Source organism: Aspergillus luchuensis, chromosome 1 (genome assembly GCF_016861625.1).
Source record: "Aspergillus luchuensis IFO 4308 DNA, chromosome 1, nearly complete sequence".
NCBI classification, from domain to species: Eukaryota; Fungi; Ascomycota; class Eurotiomycetes; order Eurotiales; family Aspergillaceae; genus Aspergillus; species Aspergillus luchuensis.
In genome coordinates, this window is record NC_054849.1 from 5,075,230 (window position 1) to 5,088,835 (window position 13,606).

The 13,606-nt window shown below is 50.1% G+C and overlaps 6 protein-coding genes across 6 annotated transcripts; 3 read left to right on the forward strand and 3 right to left on the reverse strand.

Annotated features, from left to right (window-relative positions):
* Window positions 1–873: 873 nt before the first annotated feature.
* AKAW2_11715S (Zn(II)2Cys6 transcription factor) lies at window positions 874–2,692 on the forward strand (the record flags this gene model as incomplete). Its single annotated transcript, XM_041684230.1, has 5 exons — window positions 874–913; window positions 992–1,012; window positions 1,094–1,195; window positions 1,246–1,485; window positions 1,536–2,692. The coding sequence occupies 5 exons, from the start codon at window positions 874–876 to the stop codon at window positions 2,690–2,692; spliced, it is 1,560 nt and encodes a 519-aa protein (XP_041538435.1).
* A 110-nt stretch (window positions 2,693–2,802) lies between these two features.
* Window positions 2,803–4,188, reverse strand: AKAW2_11716A (NAD(P)/FAD-dependent oxidoreductase; the record flags this gene model as incomplete). Its single annotated transcript, XM_041684231.1, has 1 exon — window positions 2,803–4,188. The coding sequence occupies one exon, from the start codon at window positions 4,186–4,188 to the stop codon at window positions 2,803–2,805; it is 1,386 nt and encodes a 461-aa protein (XP_041538436.1).
* Window positions 4,189–5,224: 1,036 nt separating this feature from the next.
* On the reverse strand, window positions 5,225–7,125 carry AKAW2_11717A (L-glutamate gamma-semialdehyde dehydrogenase; the record flags this gene model as incomplete). Its single annotated transcript, XM_041684232.1, has 4 exons — window positions 5,225–5,397; window positions 5,453–6,399; window positions 6,451–6,923; window positions 6,985–7,125. 4 exons carry the CDS (start codon window positions 7,123–7,125, stop codon window positions 5,225–5,227), a joined length of 1,734 nt encoding a protein of 577 aa, XP_041538437.1.
* An 807-nt stretch (window positions 7,126–7,932) lies between these two features.
* AKAW2_11718S (uncharacterized protein) lies at window positions 7,933–8,838 on the forward strand (the record flags this gene model as incomplete). Its single annotated transcript, XM_041684233.1, has 2 exons — window positions 7,933–8,072; window positions 8,127–8,838. The coding sequence occupies 2 exons, from the start codon at window positions 7,933–7,935 to the stop codon at window positions 8,836–8,838; spliced, it is 852 nt and encodes a 283-aa protein (XP_041538438.1).
* A 1,018-nt stretch (window positions 8,839–9,856) lies between these two features.
* AKAW2_11719S (uncharacterized protein) lies at window positions 9,857–11,745 on the forward strand (the record flags this gene model as incomplete). The annotated part of the gene is made up of 10 exons (XM_041684234.1): window positions 9,857–10,026; window positions 10,096–10,109; window positions 10,173–10,245; window positions 10,292–10,623; window positions 10,696–10,839; window positions 10,900–11,114; window positions 11,165–11,362; window positions 11,412–11,439; window positions 11,493–11,608; window positions 11,659–11,745. 10 exons carry the CDS (start codon window positions 9,857–9,859, stop codon window positions 11,743–11,745), a joined length of 1,377 nt encoding a protein of 458 aa, XP_041538439.1.
* A 706-nt stretch (window positions 11,746–12,451) lies between these two features.
* Window positions 12,452–13,342, reverse strand: AKAW2_11720A (uncharacterized protein; the record flags this gene model as incomplete). The annotated part of the gene is made up of 1 exon (XM_041684236.1): window positions 12,452–13,342. One exon carries the CDS (start codon window positions 13,340–13,342, stop codon window positions 12,452–12,454), a length of 891 nt encoding a protein of 296 aa, XP_041538440.1.
* Between the last annotated feature and the right edge of the window lie 264 nt (window positions 13,343–13,606).

Sequence of the window (13,606 nt, forward strand, 5' to 3'; positions counted from 1 at the left end):
GATGAGCCGTGGCCCCCAATGGCAAATCATAATAACGATAAGGTTTCGGCTCCGCACCACCCCGCCTCTATAAAGTCTGTTACGTCGACATGTTTACTAAATGTAGTAACATCGGCAGCTCGTGCATATCGGATTCTACGGAGGAAACTATCACGTAAATATATTCCCGTGGATGAAGCAATAGCCGAGCACCCCATGGGGCTGGCTTTGTATAGTGTCTGGGCGAAGGAGAGTAGGGCGGGGTAAGGTGAGACGACCCGAATAGCAGCCCCTATTGTTTGTATGTTCAGATTGCCGGGATATTGTTTGTGGTAGTGGTACTTAGTGTATATCGATGAGTTTTTGTGGTATGCTGTATCTCCTTCTAGAAGCACAGAGTACTGCTAGTCGGTGTTACGGAAGAGACAATACCGAAGAGGTCCCCAATGCTGAAGCAGATGGTGAGGTCTCACAATCTGTCAATATTGATAATGATTGTATTAGTAGTATCACGTACTTGGTACTCTTATATATCGCAAGAAGATATCCAGCATGAATAGTAGACAAGATGTAAGTCGAGATAAGGTGAAGCACGCAATCCCGCGCTTCTCTACGTGATTTGGACCCTGGAAGGCCGGAGAAAGATTAAGGCAACGAGGCGGGGACTCAGTGGCAGCCGCGCGCCATTCCCAGAAGGGAAGGGGCGTCTTATCTCCCGCTAACCCCCGCATTTTGGCTGTCTCCTCCGTGGCCACCGTTGATAAGCTCCTCTTCCTTTGGATTGTCTGCCTTCCTGTTCCCAAATTACCCCTCGCTGCAACCACTCACAATCCTCTCCTGCCATCTCACTAGCTGCACCCTGCTCTTAACTAACATCTCTTTCAATCAATCAGAATGAACGTCCGGAGTCGTACTGGCTGTTTGGCTTGCAAGAGTAAGTCTATCCGCTCGATCAACCGGCCGCCTGCATGGCCGCGCTGCCCAATGTCCTCGTGCTGATAAGGTATCTCAGAGCGCAAGCGTCGCTGCGGAGGTAAGATCTACGACCTGCTACAATTCGTACCTATTGCTCTTAGTGCCACGGAGCGTCTGAGCTGACCAATCGCTAAATCAGAGGAGAAACCCGCCTGCAGAAACTGTGTCGTTCGCGGATTCGAGTGCCCGTACCTATCGGAGAACTCACAACAGATTAATCTAAGGTTTAAGATTTCTCTTGGTAGGCAGTCCTTGCAACTTACGCTTGAACGGTATCCTAACTGCCTCTAGCAAATGGCTACCGGCTCCCTCTCAAGAAGCAGAATCGGAGGCACTTCATCTCCGTTTCGGCCGAGGATGTCGCCTTGCTATCGTCTGAGCATAACCAAGATATTGTACCCGCAGAGAAAGATGATACACGCACTAAGAACCTAAATGGCCACGCACTTAGCCCGGTCAGACTGGAAGGATCGGTCTTTGCATCCCCTCTCGTCGATTGCAGTGGGCTCGAGCACCAACTTTTCCAGTATTGTGCGTGCTCCAAGAAATAACCGGCATATACATGACTAATTTATACATAGATCTGCAGGTAATCAGCAGAGTGAGGGTCTTCCGTGATGATTCGAGAAATAAGTTTCGATCTCTTGTCGTCCCATTCTGCTGCGGACGGAGACCGTTGCTCTACGCGGTTCTGTCCGTCAGCGCCAATGACCGTCGCGCCGAAACAGTGCCGACACACATAAACTACGAACAGCTAGCGCTTTCGTATAAGTCCCTCGCATTGAAGTCCCTTCGAAAATCTCTGTCAGATGTTAGTAATGCAAGCGAGGCCCTCATGACCTGTCTCATCCTGTGCACCCTGGAGATTGCCTCAGGCTGCCAGCCGGATTGGGTGCGTCATGCTAAAGGCGCCTTTGCCATCATAAACAGCTGCTCGAGCATGATAGATCCCGAGATTTTGTTTTTCGCCCGAAGCTACTTCCAGTCTCGTACTGTCTTCTTCCGCACCACGGGCTGCCATGACGATCTGCATGACAAGGACGCGGAGCGTCTGCTAGAGCCACAGACTGGGATCGACCATGGCATGGACTTTTTCTCACAGTGCACAACCCTTGATATCAATTATGCTGACGAGCGGACGGAGATCCAGCCCCATTTTGGCTGCTCTCTCAGCTTGCTCGACATCATCGCCCGGGCAACAGACCTGGTCAGCCAGAAACAAAAGCTTCGTCGCAATGGCTGCAATTCATTCTTTTCCGAAGGAGAAATGATGCAGCGGGCCATGTCACTGCGGAGTGAGCTGGACTTGTTGCCTAAAGAGCACTCCCCAGACAGCGAGTATCTGACAACCTGCGGAGAGTGCTTCCGCATGGCTGCCGACCTATACTTGCAACTGGCCTGCGATATCCCCTTAACCCAGCCAGCCCTTCAGACACTGTTGGGTAAACTACTGGATCACATTGGCAAGGTCATCCGCGAGGACCAGGAGCGGCAGCTCTTCCCAATGTGGCCAATATTCCTGGCAGGCTGTCTGTCCACCACCGATGAGGATCGGGCGCGCGTCCTCAACTACTTCACTTATCTCGCTCATGCATGGCCAGTCAGCAACATCCCCATCGTGCGTAAAGCCACAGAGACAGTCTGGAAGTTTCGAGACTTGAACCCCCATGAGTGTGGAAGTGGGTTCGATTGGCAAACGATTATCAGCCGGATGAACTGGAAATTGGCACTGTCGTAGCTGTGATTCTTTCAAGCCTACCATTTAACGATATATGAAGATAACTAAACGAAGTTACATGATACTCATAGCAATAAGAAATCCCAATTCATACCACACAGAAAGCAAGTCTACAGCTTCGGAGCCGGAGCTAGTCTAACCTCCTCAAACTCCCTCGTCTCCCCCAACCGCCAGCTAACATCTCCCTCCCACTTCCCCTCCTTCTTCTTACCCCCCTTCCACCTCCACCTCCCCACCCCCTGCTTCCTCTCCTTCAACAACGTAAACACCCAATCTCCCACAATCGGCAACATCTTAAACAAATGCCCCGAATCCCCCGAACAGAGAACAACCGACCCCTCCGTCTCCGGCACAAAATCAATAATAAACTCCGAATCACTCGTATCCGCAAACCAACACAACTTCTTCTCCACAAACGGCCGATCCGCAAACTGCGGCAACGACTCCCTCAACAACCTCCTCATCCTCTTCTCATCCTCTGCCGGCAACACCCCCTCGCTCTCCTGCAATGTCTTCGGTGGGTACGATACCCCCGACGCGGGATCCGTGTTAATATACCCGCCGCCCATCGGGCAGATCTTGAGCAGATTGGTCTTCGGATCCGGCTCGAAGTAGAATCCTAGATCGCGGGCATAGGTTACCGGAATGCCGCGGAGCATGGACGTCTCTTCATCAGTGAGTTTCACATGTCCCAGCGACCACGACTTCGCGACAACTTGACCTCCTGCTTCAGGAACGAGGGTAGATGCCGCGGCACCGATGGCGACGACGGCGAGCTTGCAGGGGTAGGTTTGGCCATTGGCCGTGCGGACGCCTGTCACTTGTTTCTTATTTGTGGGGGATGAGTAGATCAGCGAGGTCACGCGGCCGATGTCTTCACCGAGGAAGAATTTCACGCCCCGGGCTGCGGCGGCTTCGTAGACGGCGCGGAGAGCGTTGGCTGAGTGCGCGTATCCAGCTAGTTGGTTGAAGTAGCCGTTCCAGCCTGGGAGAGGGCCGGTGAGTTGCCAGGCGATGTTGCGGATGTCGGTTGGGGTGGAGATGGTGGTTAGTTTGCCTTTGTAGGTGGGGTGGTTGCGGATTGAGGCCAGGAAGCGGTTCATTGTCTGCGAGGCCTTTTCGGGGGCGGCGCCGGAGACGAGGTGCAGGAAGCCCGTTTGGTGGTAGTGTGGGGCGTAGAGGGGGGTTTTCCAGCCTTCGATGGCTTGCTGTTGAGAGAGGGGTGTTAGGTGTGTATGGTGGGGTAGAGAATGGGATTGGATAGGGAAGGGGACAGGACGTACGAGTGTCAGTTCAGTGTACCATGGGTCTTCGTATTCTGCGCGCACGATCTTGTTGATGTCGTGGCCGGCGGAATAGCGGGCTGGGACTTGGTTGTCTCGTTCGAAGACGGAGACGTTGGTGAAGCCGTTGCTGGAGAGGTGGAGGGCTGTGGTGAGGCCGAAGACACCGGCGCCGATGATGGCGATGGGGTCGGATTTGGATGTTGATACCATTGTGATGGTATACGTGGGCACAATTAGAATGGTGAGAGGGGAGGGAGAGAGTCAGCTCAAGTGATGATCACTGAGTGGGAGCATGAGAGGTTGATTCGTCCTGATGAGCTGCAATGGGGTTATATACTAGTAGTATCATGGCATAGGAATCACTTGGCAATTCAAATGAATCATACCATGTACAGGTAGCATGCTGTGAGCACGAACAGGTCGGCAGTTACTCCTTCCCCGTCTCCCCCCGCTGTACCTCCACCAGAATTGGAGTGCACATACCAGAAACGCGCAGCTATAGTGTAACGTGCAGCTTATCGGAGTGGCTCGAGCGTTTGGTGCATCTGGAATTGTGGGTTAGCGCAAGCGATACATACCGGATACACTATCTTACTGTTCATGTGGGGATTGTCATCTTGGAGAAGAACGGGGGCGTTGGAGGCGTTAGCGTGAACGATGATCGCCGGTTAGTGTATGCGAGGGTCTGGAGATAGGCGGTGACGCTAGTAGATAGCTGTATCGGCTGGATAATGGGGATCTGGCCTCCAGAAATAATCAGTCGGTGGGTCTTGCATGAGGGGATACATGGCGATAGCCGATAGGAGGTGCGGGGACTTCGTTGCAGCTGGAAAAGTCAATGTTAGTTTTTGTCTTGAGAAGGGACTCGGAGTGATTGACACATCCTGGCATTGAGACATGCTTTAGATAACGGTGAGAGTAGTAGGAACAGATTGCCTTCGCGCAAGAGAATTCGCTGGTGAGAGGTTTGCTGAAATGATAATCATGGACGAGCTCGAGGCTTGTAAGTCATTGAAATGGAGCTGAAGGTGAAATTGTAGAGTGAACAAGCTGTCTAGAAGTAGACGGTCACCTGATTCGACAGGGCAGTCTATGCTGATGTCTGCACTCGAACTAGGCAGTACTAAGATACTATTTACTCAAGAGGAAAACAGTATAAGGTGAATCGTTATCATTGCGAATTCTATTTTTACACACTCCGACCTCCAATTTCATGTCTCATGGCGCCTATATAATATTCAAACCATTACTCGTTGCTGGGGTACCGGAAGCCGTTCAAGGGGAAGAATTCCTCCTTGATAGTTCTAGGGCTGGCGAATCTCATGAGGACATTGGCACTGCCAGCCTTGTCGTTGGTTCCACTAGAGCGACTGCCACCGAATGACTGTTGTCCGATCAGGGCAGCAGTAGTCTTGCAGTCTGTTGCGTAATTCGTTAGTAGTGAGATCTAGAGGATAATAGCATGATCACTTACTGATGTAGAAGTTTCCAGCAGAGTACCGCAACGTATCCTCAGCCTCGCGAATGGCACGCCGATCGCCTGCGAATACAGCTCCAGTCAGAGCAAATCCACCGCCACTCTGGTCGACTGTCTTCAGAACCGAAGACCACTCGGCATCAGGGTAGACATAGACTGCGAGCACTGGACCGAAGATTTCCTTGTCGAACAGCTCATGGTTGGGATCCTTGGCCCGGTACACAGTAGGGTGCACGTAGTATCCCTTCGAGCCGTCGTAGGTACCACCCGCAATCAACTCCAAGGATGGATCCTTGTTGCTGGCATCGATGACCGACTTAATCTTCTCGAAAGATGCTTTGTGGATAACAGGGCCCATGAAAGCTCCCATGTCCTCGGGAGAACCGATCGTGATCTCGTTGATCTCGGACTTCAACTTCTCCAAGAACTCCTGTGCCCGAGACTCAGGCAGGTACAGTCGGGAGGTGGCTGAGCACTTTTGTCCCTGGTACTCAAAAGCACCACGAAGAGTATGGTAAACAGCACTCTGGATATCGGCAGTGGGATGGACCAAGTGGAAGTTCTTGCCACTGGTCTCGCCAACCAGACGAGGGTAGTCCCGGTAGACCTTCTTGCCAATATTTTCGCCGACCTGAGCGTACAGAGAACGGAAGACATCCGATGAACCGGTAAAGTTGAGACCACCAAATTCCCTGCGTCCGAGCACTGTCTGTGTAATCTCTTGCGCATCACCTGTAACGAACTGGATAACATTGGGAGGCAGGCCAGCTTCCAGGAGAATCTTGTAAACGAGCTCACTCGCGTACACGTTCGAATCGGAAGGCTTCCAAACGACCACATTGCCCATAAGAGCTGGGCCGCTAATTAGGTTTCCGCCAATAGCAGTAAAGTTGAAAGGCGACACTGCGTAAACGAATCCTTCCAAGGGTCTGTAGTCCACACGGCTAGAGAACAGTTAGTATTTGAGCGTCCCAAAGTTCAAGCTTTGCACTTACGTCCACATTCCCTCAGTGCCGCGGTCGGGCTGCTTCTCCAGCAGCTCAGCAGCGTAGTTGCAGTTCAAACGGAAGAAGTCGGCCAACTCTGCAGCTGCATCAATCTCACCCTGCCAGATGTTCTTGCCTTGTCCCAGCATCGTAGCAGCGATGAGTTCGTATCGGTATTTGCCGGCGACAAGCTCGGCAGCCTTGAGAAAAATAGCAGCCCGGTCGACAAAGGGAGTGTTCTGCCACGCTTCTTTTGCTTCCAATGCTGCATCAATTGCCGCATTTACTTGCGCAGCATTCACGCTAGGGTAGTTGGTAAAGGTAGTGGCATGTTCGGCGGGCAGAGGCTGTTGCAATGTGTTGGAGATCGAGAGCGCTTTGCCTCCGACGTATGCCTGACTCTTGAGCGGCAGTTGTGACTTCATCTGCTTTAGCACTTTTTCGACCTCTGCCCTTTCGGGAGAACCCCTGGTGTAGTCCAGCTATCATGGAAAGAATTAGTATATGCGTGCTATGGGAGTGGGTAGGAAGCCAGCAACTCACGTTGGGCTCATTTCTAGCAGCTGGCAGACGAAAAGGAACGGTCGCAACACCACGAGCTCGAAGAACTGGAGCTCTAGCGGCACGGCGTCCTAGGGAGCGCAAGCTGGGTGAGGGTTGAGACAAAGGTAGTTTGAAGGCCATTGTGATAGTGTCTGGTAACAGAGGCCGTAGAGGAAAAACTGAGCATAGACCTGGAAGAGACGAACATGGTGAACATCATTCTTATGTATGATGCTGGCCATGGTGCTGGCCATGGTGCTTGAGGAGTCAACTGCTTGGCAGACCGATGTTCGGCGTTGTTGCAGCTGGAAGTGAGGAGAGTGAGGAGTAAGATCCACCGATTTGGAGTCCATCCAGCTGGCGGGTAAACTAGCCCGGCACTTGGACCTTCCCGGCTAAGTATAGTGGCGGGTACACTAGCCTTCCGCTGGAGATCCCCCTAATGCGGCATGAAACCGTTCCTTTGGTCTACCTCTTGTTAACGCCATCTTACTTCAATTCCGCATGTCAGCCACATCTTGGTTTGCCTATCGCGTTTAGATAAGCTAGGGTGTTGGCTATCTTATCCACGCAACATTACCGATAGGCTTTCTCACCGGTTAGAGCGAAAAGAGTCACGCTCATGTGAGGGGTGCCCGACTGCCCCTCCTTTCGTACACAGCATGCCTGGTGAAGAGCATTATCGGGCTATAGGCCGGTCAGGTCGACATGTTGCTTGCCATAGCTCCAGCTTACAAGCCTGGTAAATTCTGAGCGCAATAGCCCTAGACCCTTAGGCTTTTCGATGCATCTCCACGAGGTATGAAAGCTCTCCAAAATTCAGCACAAAACTGGGCACCCCTTGGCATGAAGCCAATTGGAGACTGAAACCCCTGCTGTTGAACTGACTGTATCTATTTAATCAATTATCTCTCTTCCAGGGTGTATTTGAGTGCCTGGAACTTCGGAATGTCGCCTGAACGTGTCACCACGGAGCCATTGCACTCTCGTGGCTGGGATAATGACTGGCTCAGGCAGTTAGCCGGCGATATAGTCGCAGGATCACTGTCTGCAACGATTATCGCCCCGATCACAACAGTTATCGACCGGTACGTATCTTGAAAACGAACCAAAGAAACCATGTGCTGATATGTCGATTTCAGGAGCGTCGTGGAGAGGCTGTCCTCAAATAGATCCATCCTGCATACACTTCGCACACATGCCATTTGCTCCATCCTCCAACCAAAAAAGTTTTACTTCTCCCGACCTTTCTTCATCGCTTGGTCTCTTTACGCCGCAACCTACGCTACCGCAAATGCCACCGACACAAGCCTCGACCAGCTTTCCAGAATCAGAGAGAAATCAACAAGCGCGAGTCTCGTCGCAACGTTCAGCTTCCTCCCAACATACGTCGTCAATGTGTCCCTGGGAATCCTAAAGGATATCAGGTTCTCTCAGATTTACGGACACCCAGACGGTCGTCTCAAGCAGCCACCTCCCATCCCAAGACTCGCGTACATGGCATTTCTTTTCCGCGACAGCATCACTATATCCAGCTCGTTCACGCTGGCTCCGCAGGTGGCCTCATTAGTTCCAGATTGGATCACTGCAGACCCGCATACCAAGAGAACTGTGACCCAGCTCGCTCTCCCCGCCTTGGTGCAATATGTGAATACGCCGTTCCATATGATCGCGTTAGATGTTATTGCTCGTCCGCAAGTGGCCACGATAGCAGAAAGATCCGTTACGATACGGAGAGGCTATATGCAATCATCGTCGCTGAGGGCAGCAAGGGTTCTACCGGCATTCGGGGTGGGGTGTATAATCAATACGGATTTGAGGGCATCTCTGCACAGAAGATGGATGGTTAGATAGGGCAAATACCAGTGCGGGGCACAGAAAACAAGAATAACTTATCTCTCCACTTGATTGTCATGTCTATCAATTTCGCGGGCACGTATCAGGTTCGCGGCAGTCGCCGGACGGTTCCTAAGTATTTGGGCCCGTTACGAGGATCAGCAAAGCGAGTAGCCGAGTGCAAATGAAGATGCCAGATACGGCTGCACTAACCCTTGGCTCCCGGGAGGGGTAACTCGTAGCGTGCAGGTATGGATGTTATTGCTTTTGTGTATGGTAAGGACGGGTATCGGCTGTTGGCTCGATGCAGCAACCCGCTATCTCTCCAGCGCATACACTAACCTCACCTGCAAGGTTTCACTAGGGCTGTGAATAGCTTAATCTCTATCCCTTGGCCACGCTTCTGTGCACTCCTGCTCCACATGCAGTTGAGCGATCCGCTCACAACAGGCGAGGGAAGAGATAAGTGCCCAGGCGCTATCGAAGCAATACTGATTAGCCAACGACTACTCGACCCGAACTATCATATCTCATTGACATGTTTTCCCCAGACGCTAATCAACTATGCTTATCCCCGCATCGCTGAGCCTTTCCCGTTCCGACACTCCATCCAATCAGGCTATGGATCGGCCATATCTATCCATGAGCTTCCGCTGTGGAAAAGAACAGCCACCGGAATTCACTATCAGCGCCCAGCAGGTAGCCTTTGAGGGTCAGAAGGCCCAAATACACGTATAGGAAATACGTCATGCTAGTGGAGATAAACCGATGTCTCGCAAATGGTCCTTGTGCATTGGTTGACTGCAACCGTCAGGTCGACATGATCATGGATGCCTCAGGCAGACGGCATATTGGCCTCTCACTGGGTCAATAGCATGACCAGGTGCAAGCCAACTTGGCTCAAATAGGCCAGATGTTCTCGAGTCTCACCTGCAAATCTCACCACTTCTTGTGCTGAGTCTACTGTCCTCACTTCCTCTTAACACTTTCATATAGGATACCCATTTAGTCCTACCACTTGGTCATCTTGGGAAGAATGAGTGCTTCGATAGGACCCAGAGACCTGGCAGAGATTCATGACACTCCTGCGTATGACTACGGACAGGATGTGGAGAAGAAGCAACTGGATGATACATCCCCTGAAGAGGAAGATCCATTTGGAAATGAAGAGTTCGCAGAAGTGAAATATCGGACGATGGGTTGGTGGTAAGTTCTATATCCCTGCCCCTAGACTACGCCTTGGCCCTGTATCTGACCCTTCTTCGCAACATGCAGGAAAACAGGGATACGTGAGCCTCAACCCTATTACAGTCACCCAAAAGACATAGACCCCTAACTCCTATTGTCTACAGTCATGGTCGCAGAGAATGTTTCCATTGGAATTCTATCCCTTCCATCCGCCTTTGCAACGCTGGGATTTGTCCCGTAAGTAACTTGCTACACTTCTAGACGAAAGCTAAGCCTACTTTAGGGCTCTGATCATACTAATTGGAATATCCGCTATATCATGGTATACGGCCTACATTCTTTGTCAGTTCAAGTTACGATACCCCCAGGTCCATAGCATGGGAGATGCGGGTGAAATCATAATGGGGCGATTCGGACGGGAACTGCTTGGTATCGGCCAGCTACTATTCCTTATATTCGTCATGGCCAGTCACGTCTTGACCTTCACGGTTCTCATGAATACGATTACCGAGCATGGTACCTGCACAATCGTGTTTGGTGTTATTGCACTGGTTGTCAGTTGCGTTGGTGCCTTACCACGCACCATGGACAAGGTATATTGGATGTCGATTGCATGTAAGCATATTATAGGGTTTCCCACCTTTCACACTTCAATTTAACTATGATGCTAATTCAGTATCTCTATAGCATTTCTCAGCATTGTGGCAGCAACTATGGCCACTATGATAGCGGTCGGCGTAGAGTACAAAGGCCACATCCCTCTTGCTGCGACTACCCATCTCAGTTTCAACGAAGAATTTCTGGCAGTCAGCAATTTGTTCTTTGCTTATGGTAAAGCCCCGGCTAATCGCAACTTGTGAGCAATATAACTAACGTCACGATAATCAACAGTCGGTCATGCGTCGTTCTTCGGCTTTATCTCAGAGATGGACAAACCTCGAGAGTTCACCAAGTCCATATCGGTACTTCAAGTCATTGATACCTCGCTATACATAGCTAGCGCAGTGGTTATATACCGCTACGTAGGTGCGGACGTTCAATCCCCTGCATTAGGCTCTGCGGGGCCCCTAGGAAAGAAAATCGCCTACGGGCTGGCTATTCCGACTGTATGTTAACTACCGTATCTTTTGGAACGGCTACTGATTCATGTCCTCAGGTCCTTATTGCGGGAATTGTCAATGGCCATGTAGCCAGCAAGTACGTGTACGTGCGTGTTTTCCGCGGCACAAACCACATGCATGAACGGACATTGCTCTCCATCGGCTCATGGGTCGCTATTGGATTGATTTCCTGGGTAGTTGCCTGGGTCATCGCAGAGTCAATCCCAGTCTTCAACAACCTTTTGAGTCTAATTGTACGTGGTAGTATCTGTTACAAAATACACATGCTAACCTCGATGATAGACTGCACTTTTTGGCTGTTGGTTCGCTTGTGAGTTTCAGATATTCTAAGATGCTATGGAATATACTAACCACATCTTATAGATGGGTTCCCTGCTATCTTCTGGTTCACCTTGAACAAGGGCCAATGGTTCGCATCAACCAAGAAAATATTTCTTACCGTGTCCAACACGTTCATTTTGGCCATGGCAATTACCCTTGTATGTATCCCCTATTCTTAAGAGGATCCTGTCGCTAATGTCTTTTACAGTGCGGTCTCGGGTTATACGTATCGGGCGATGCTATCAGCAAGGATAGTGGCAGTGGTGTCTGGACGTGTGCTAACAATGCTGTTTGAATGACCTATCCTCAACCATAGCTGATCATCTTTCATGTTACTCTCAGTCGTTCAGCAATATACTTCTCTTGTTGTGATGATGGTTTTGATGATCAGTTAGTTCTACTCGATTGTATGATGATGTTTCGAGCACGTGCTTTTGTATCAAGCAATAAACGTATGTTCTTCTACCGAATGATAACGAATCAGTTCAATATTTCACAATAAATTGAAGAAATTTAAGAAAAATAAGAGAAATGTATAAGCGTCTCCCTCGTGCTTAAACATTCCCCCGTTGTAGCACTATAGATATATCACTAGTTAGTATACCCATTTACTAGACTATTCAGCGTATATACTGACAGTTACACTACTTATTTTATTGACCAGGACCTTTCTAGTCTATCTCCTCAACGCCAAAGTACTATTTGCACAATAGAATCTAATCAGAAGTAAGCTGGTCACTTTTTATACGTAAGATTAAGTTACTAGTAGCGTTTCTCCTATATGTCTTAGACAGTAGAATAAAATGTCAGGGGTATCGCTCGGAATTCCCTATAAGCACCTATGATTCACCTGAATACTCCGTTCAACTGAACACACTTTACAGCCTCTTGTTCTGGGCCGAGGAACAGTTCTTGCGATGGTGGTAACACAATCGATCCTGCAGCCATCGCTTCCATATCTCCATCTCTGTATAGATGAAAGTTGATTTCGGAAGCGTACTTCACCAGCCCAATTCCCTATCAATCAATTGCATAATAGCCATCTCGGCAGGCCACACTTCCACAAAGTCCTGGACTCGCCATGACCAGTCTTCATCCCACTCGAAAATGAAAGGGTGCGATGCACAAAAGAACTCCCAAAAGTCAGGAAACCAGCCAGCATTCTCCCAGTCGACCAGCACAACGTCAAACGAACGCTCACCCTGCTCGTTTGAGCAACTTGTGTCCTCCACAATCATGATATTCTTCTGCTGAACGTCACCATGCGTCAATGTAGGCCGGTGACCTTGAAGAACGCGAGCGAGGTATTTCTCGTAAAAGCGAGCCTTGTAGTCTGGATGATTGTTACGCTCGACTAAGGCCCTATAATTACCCACAAGGCCAGCAACGAAGGCTGGTTCACCAGTGAAAGGCCCTAGAAACTTCTGATCGCCGTGCTGGCTGTAAAATAGGTAGTGATGTACGCCGCCGCCGTCCAGGCCACCGAAAAAGTTGGGCCATGGGCACTCAGCCTTTCGCATGGCGGAGAATATTAGTTGAAGTTTTGCTATAATGCCATCCTTCTCGGAGGGGGTTAATGTTGGCCAGATAGTATCTAATTGCACACCGGGGATGCGTTGCATGACTAGGAAAAGTTGTTTGCCCTCATAGTACATCGCGTACAGTCGAGGGGCTGGAACTTCGGGGACATGTCGTTCAAGATAAATCAATGCCTGGCCTTCCCAGGTGTTTATACAACCCCCATACTTCACGACAATATTGTCGTTAAATGTCACGACCTTGGAGGCCATAGTCTCCCAGAGGACATTGGTGCAGGCGCGGATCTCATCTGTTGTAGGTAGTCGAGGCTGAGGTTGGGATTTCTGGAAGGGAAGGTCCACTGGTTTCCACATTCTAAAGAAAGCAGAGATTAGCGGAAGTATTCTTGAATATGGATGGTCGCCTGGGTGGAAAGGAATCGAATGAGCGGTTGAACGCAGAATAGCTAGACGCTCACACGTCAAACTATTGTGTTGATTCCTAGACCTATTGTGAAATCCTCTTAGATGCTGATGTATTTCAGATGAATGCCTAGAGTTGTACCTACAGATAGACATTTGTTTGTGATACTGGAACCTCGCAGTTATGTGGAATCGGGCTGTGCTGAGGCTACATTA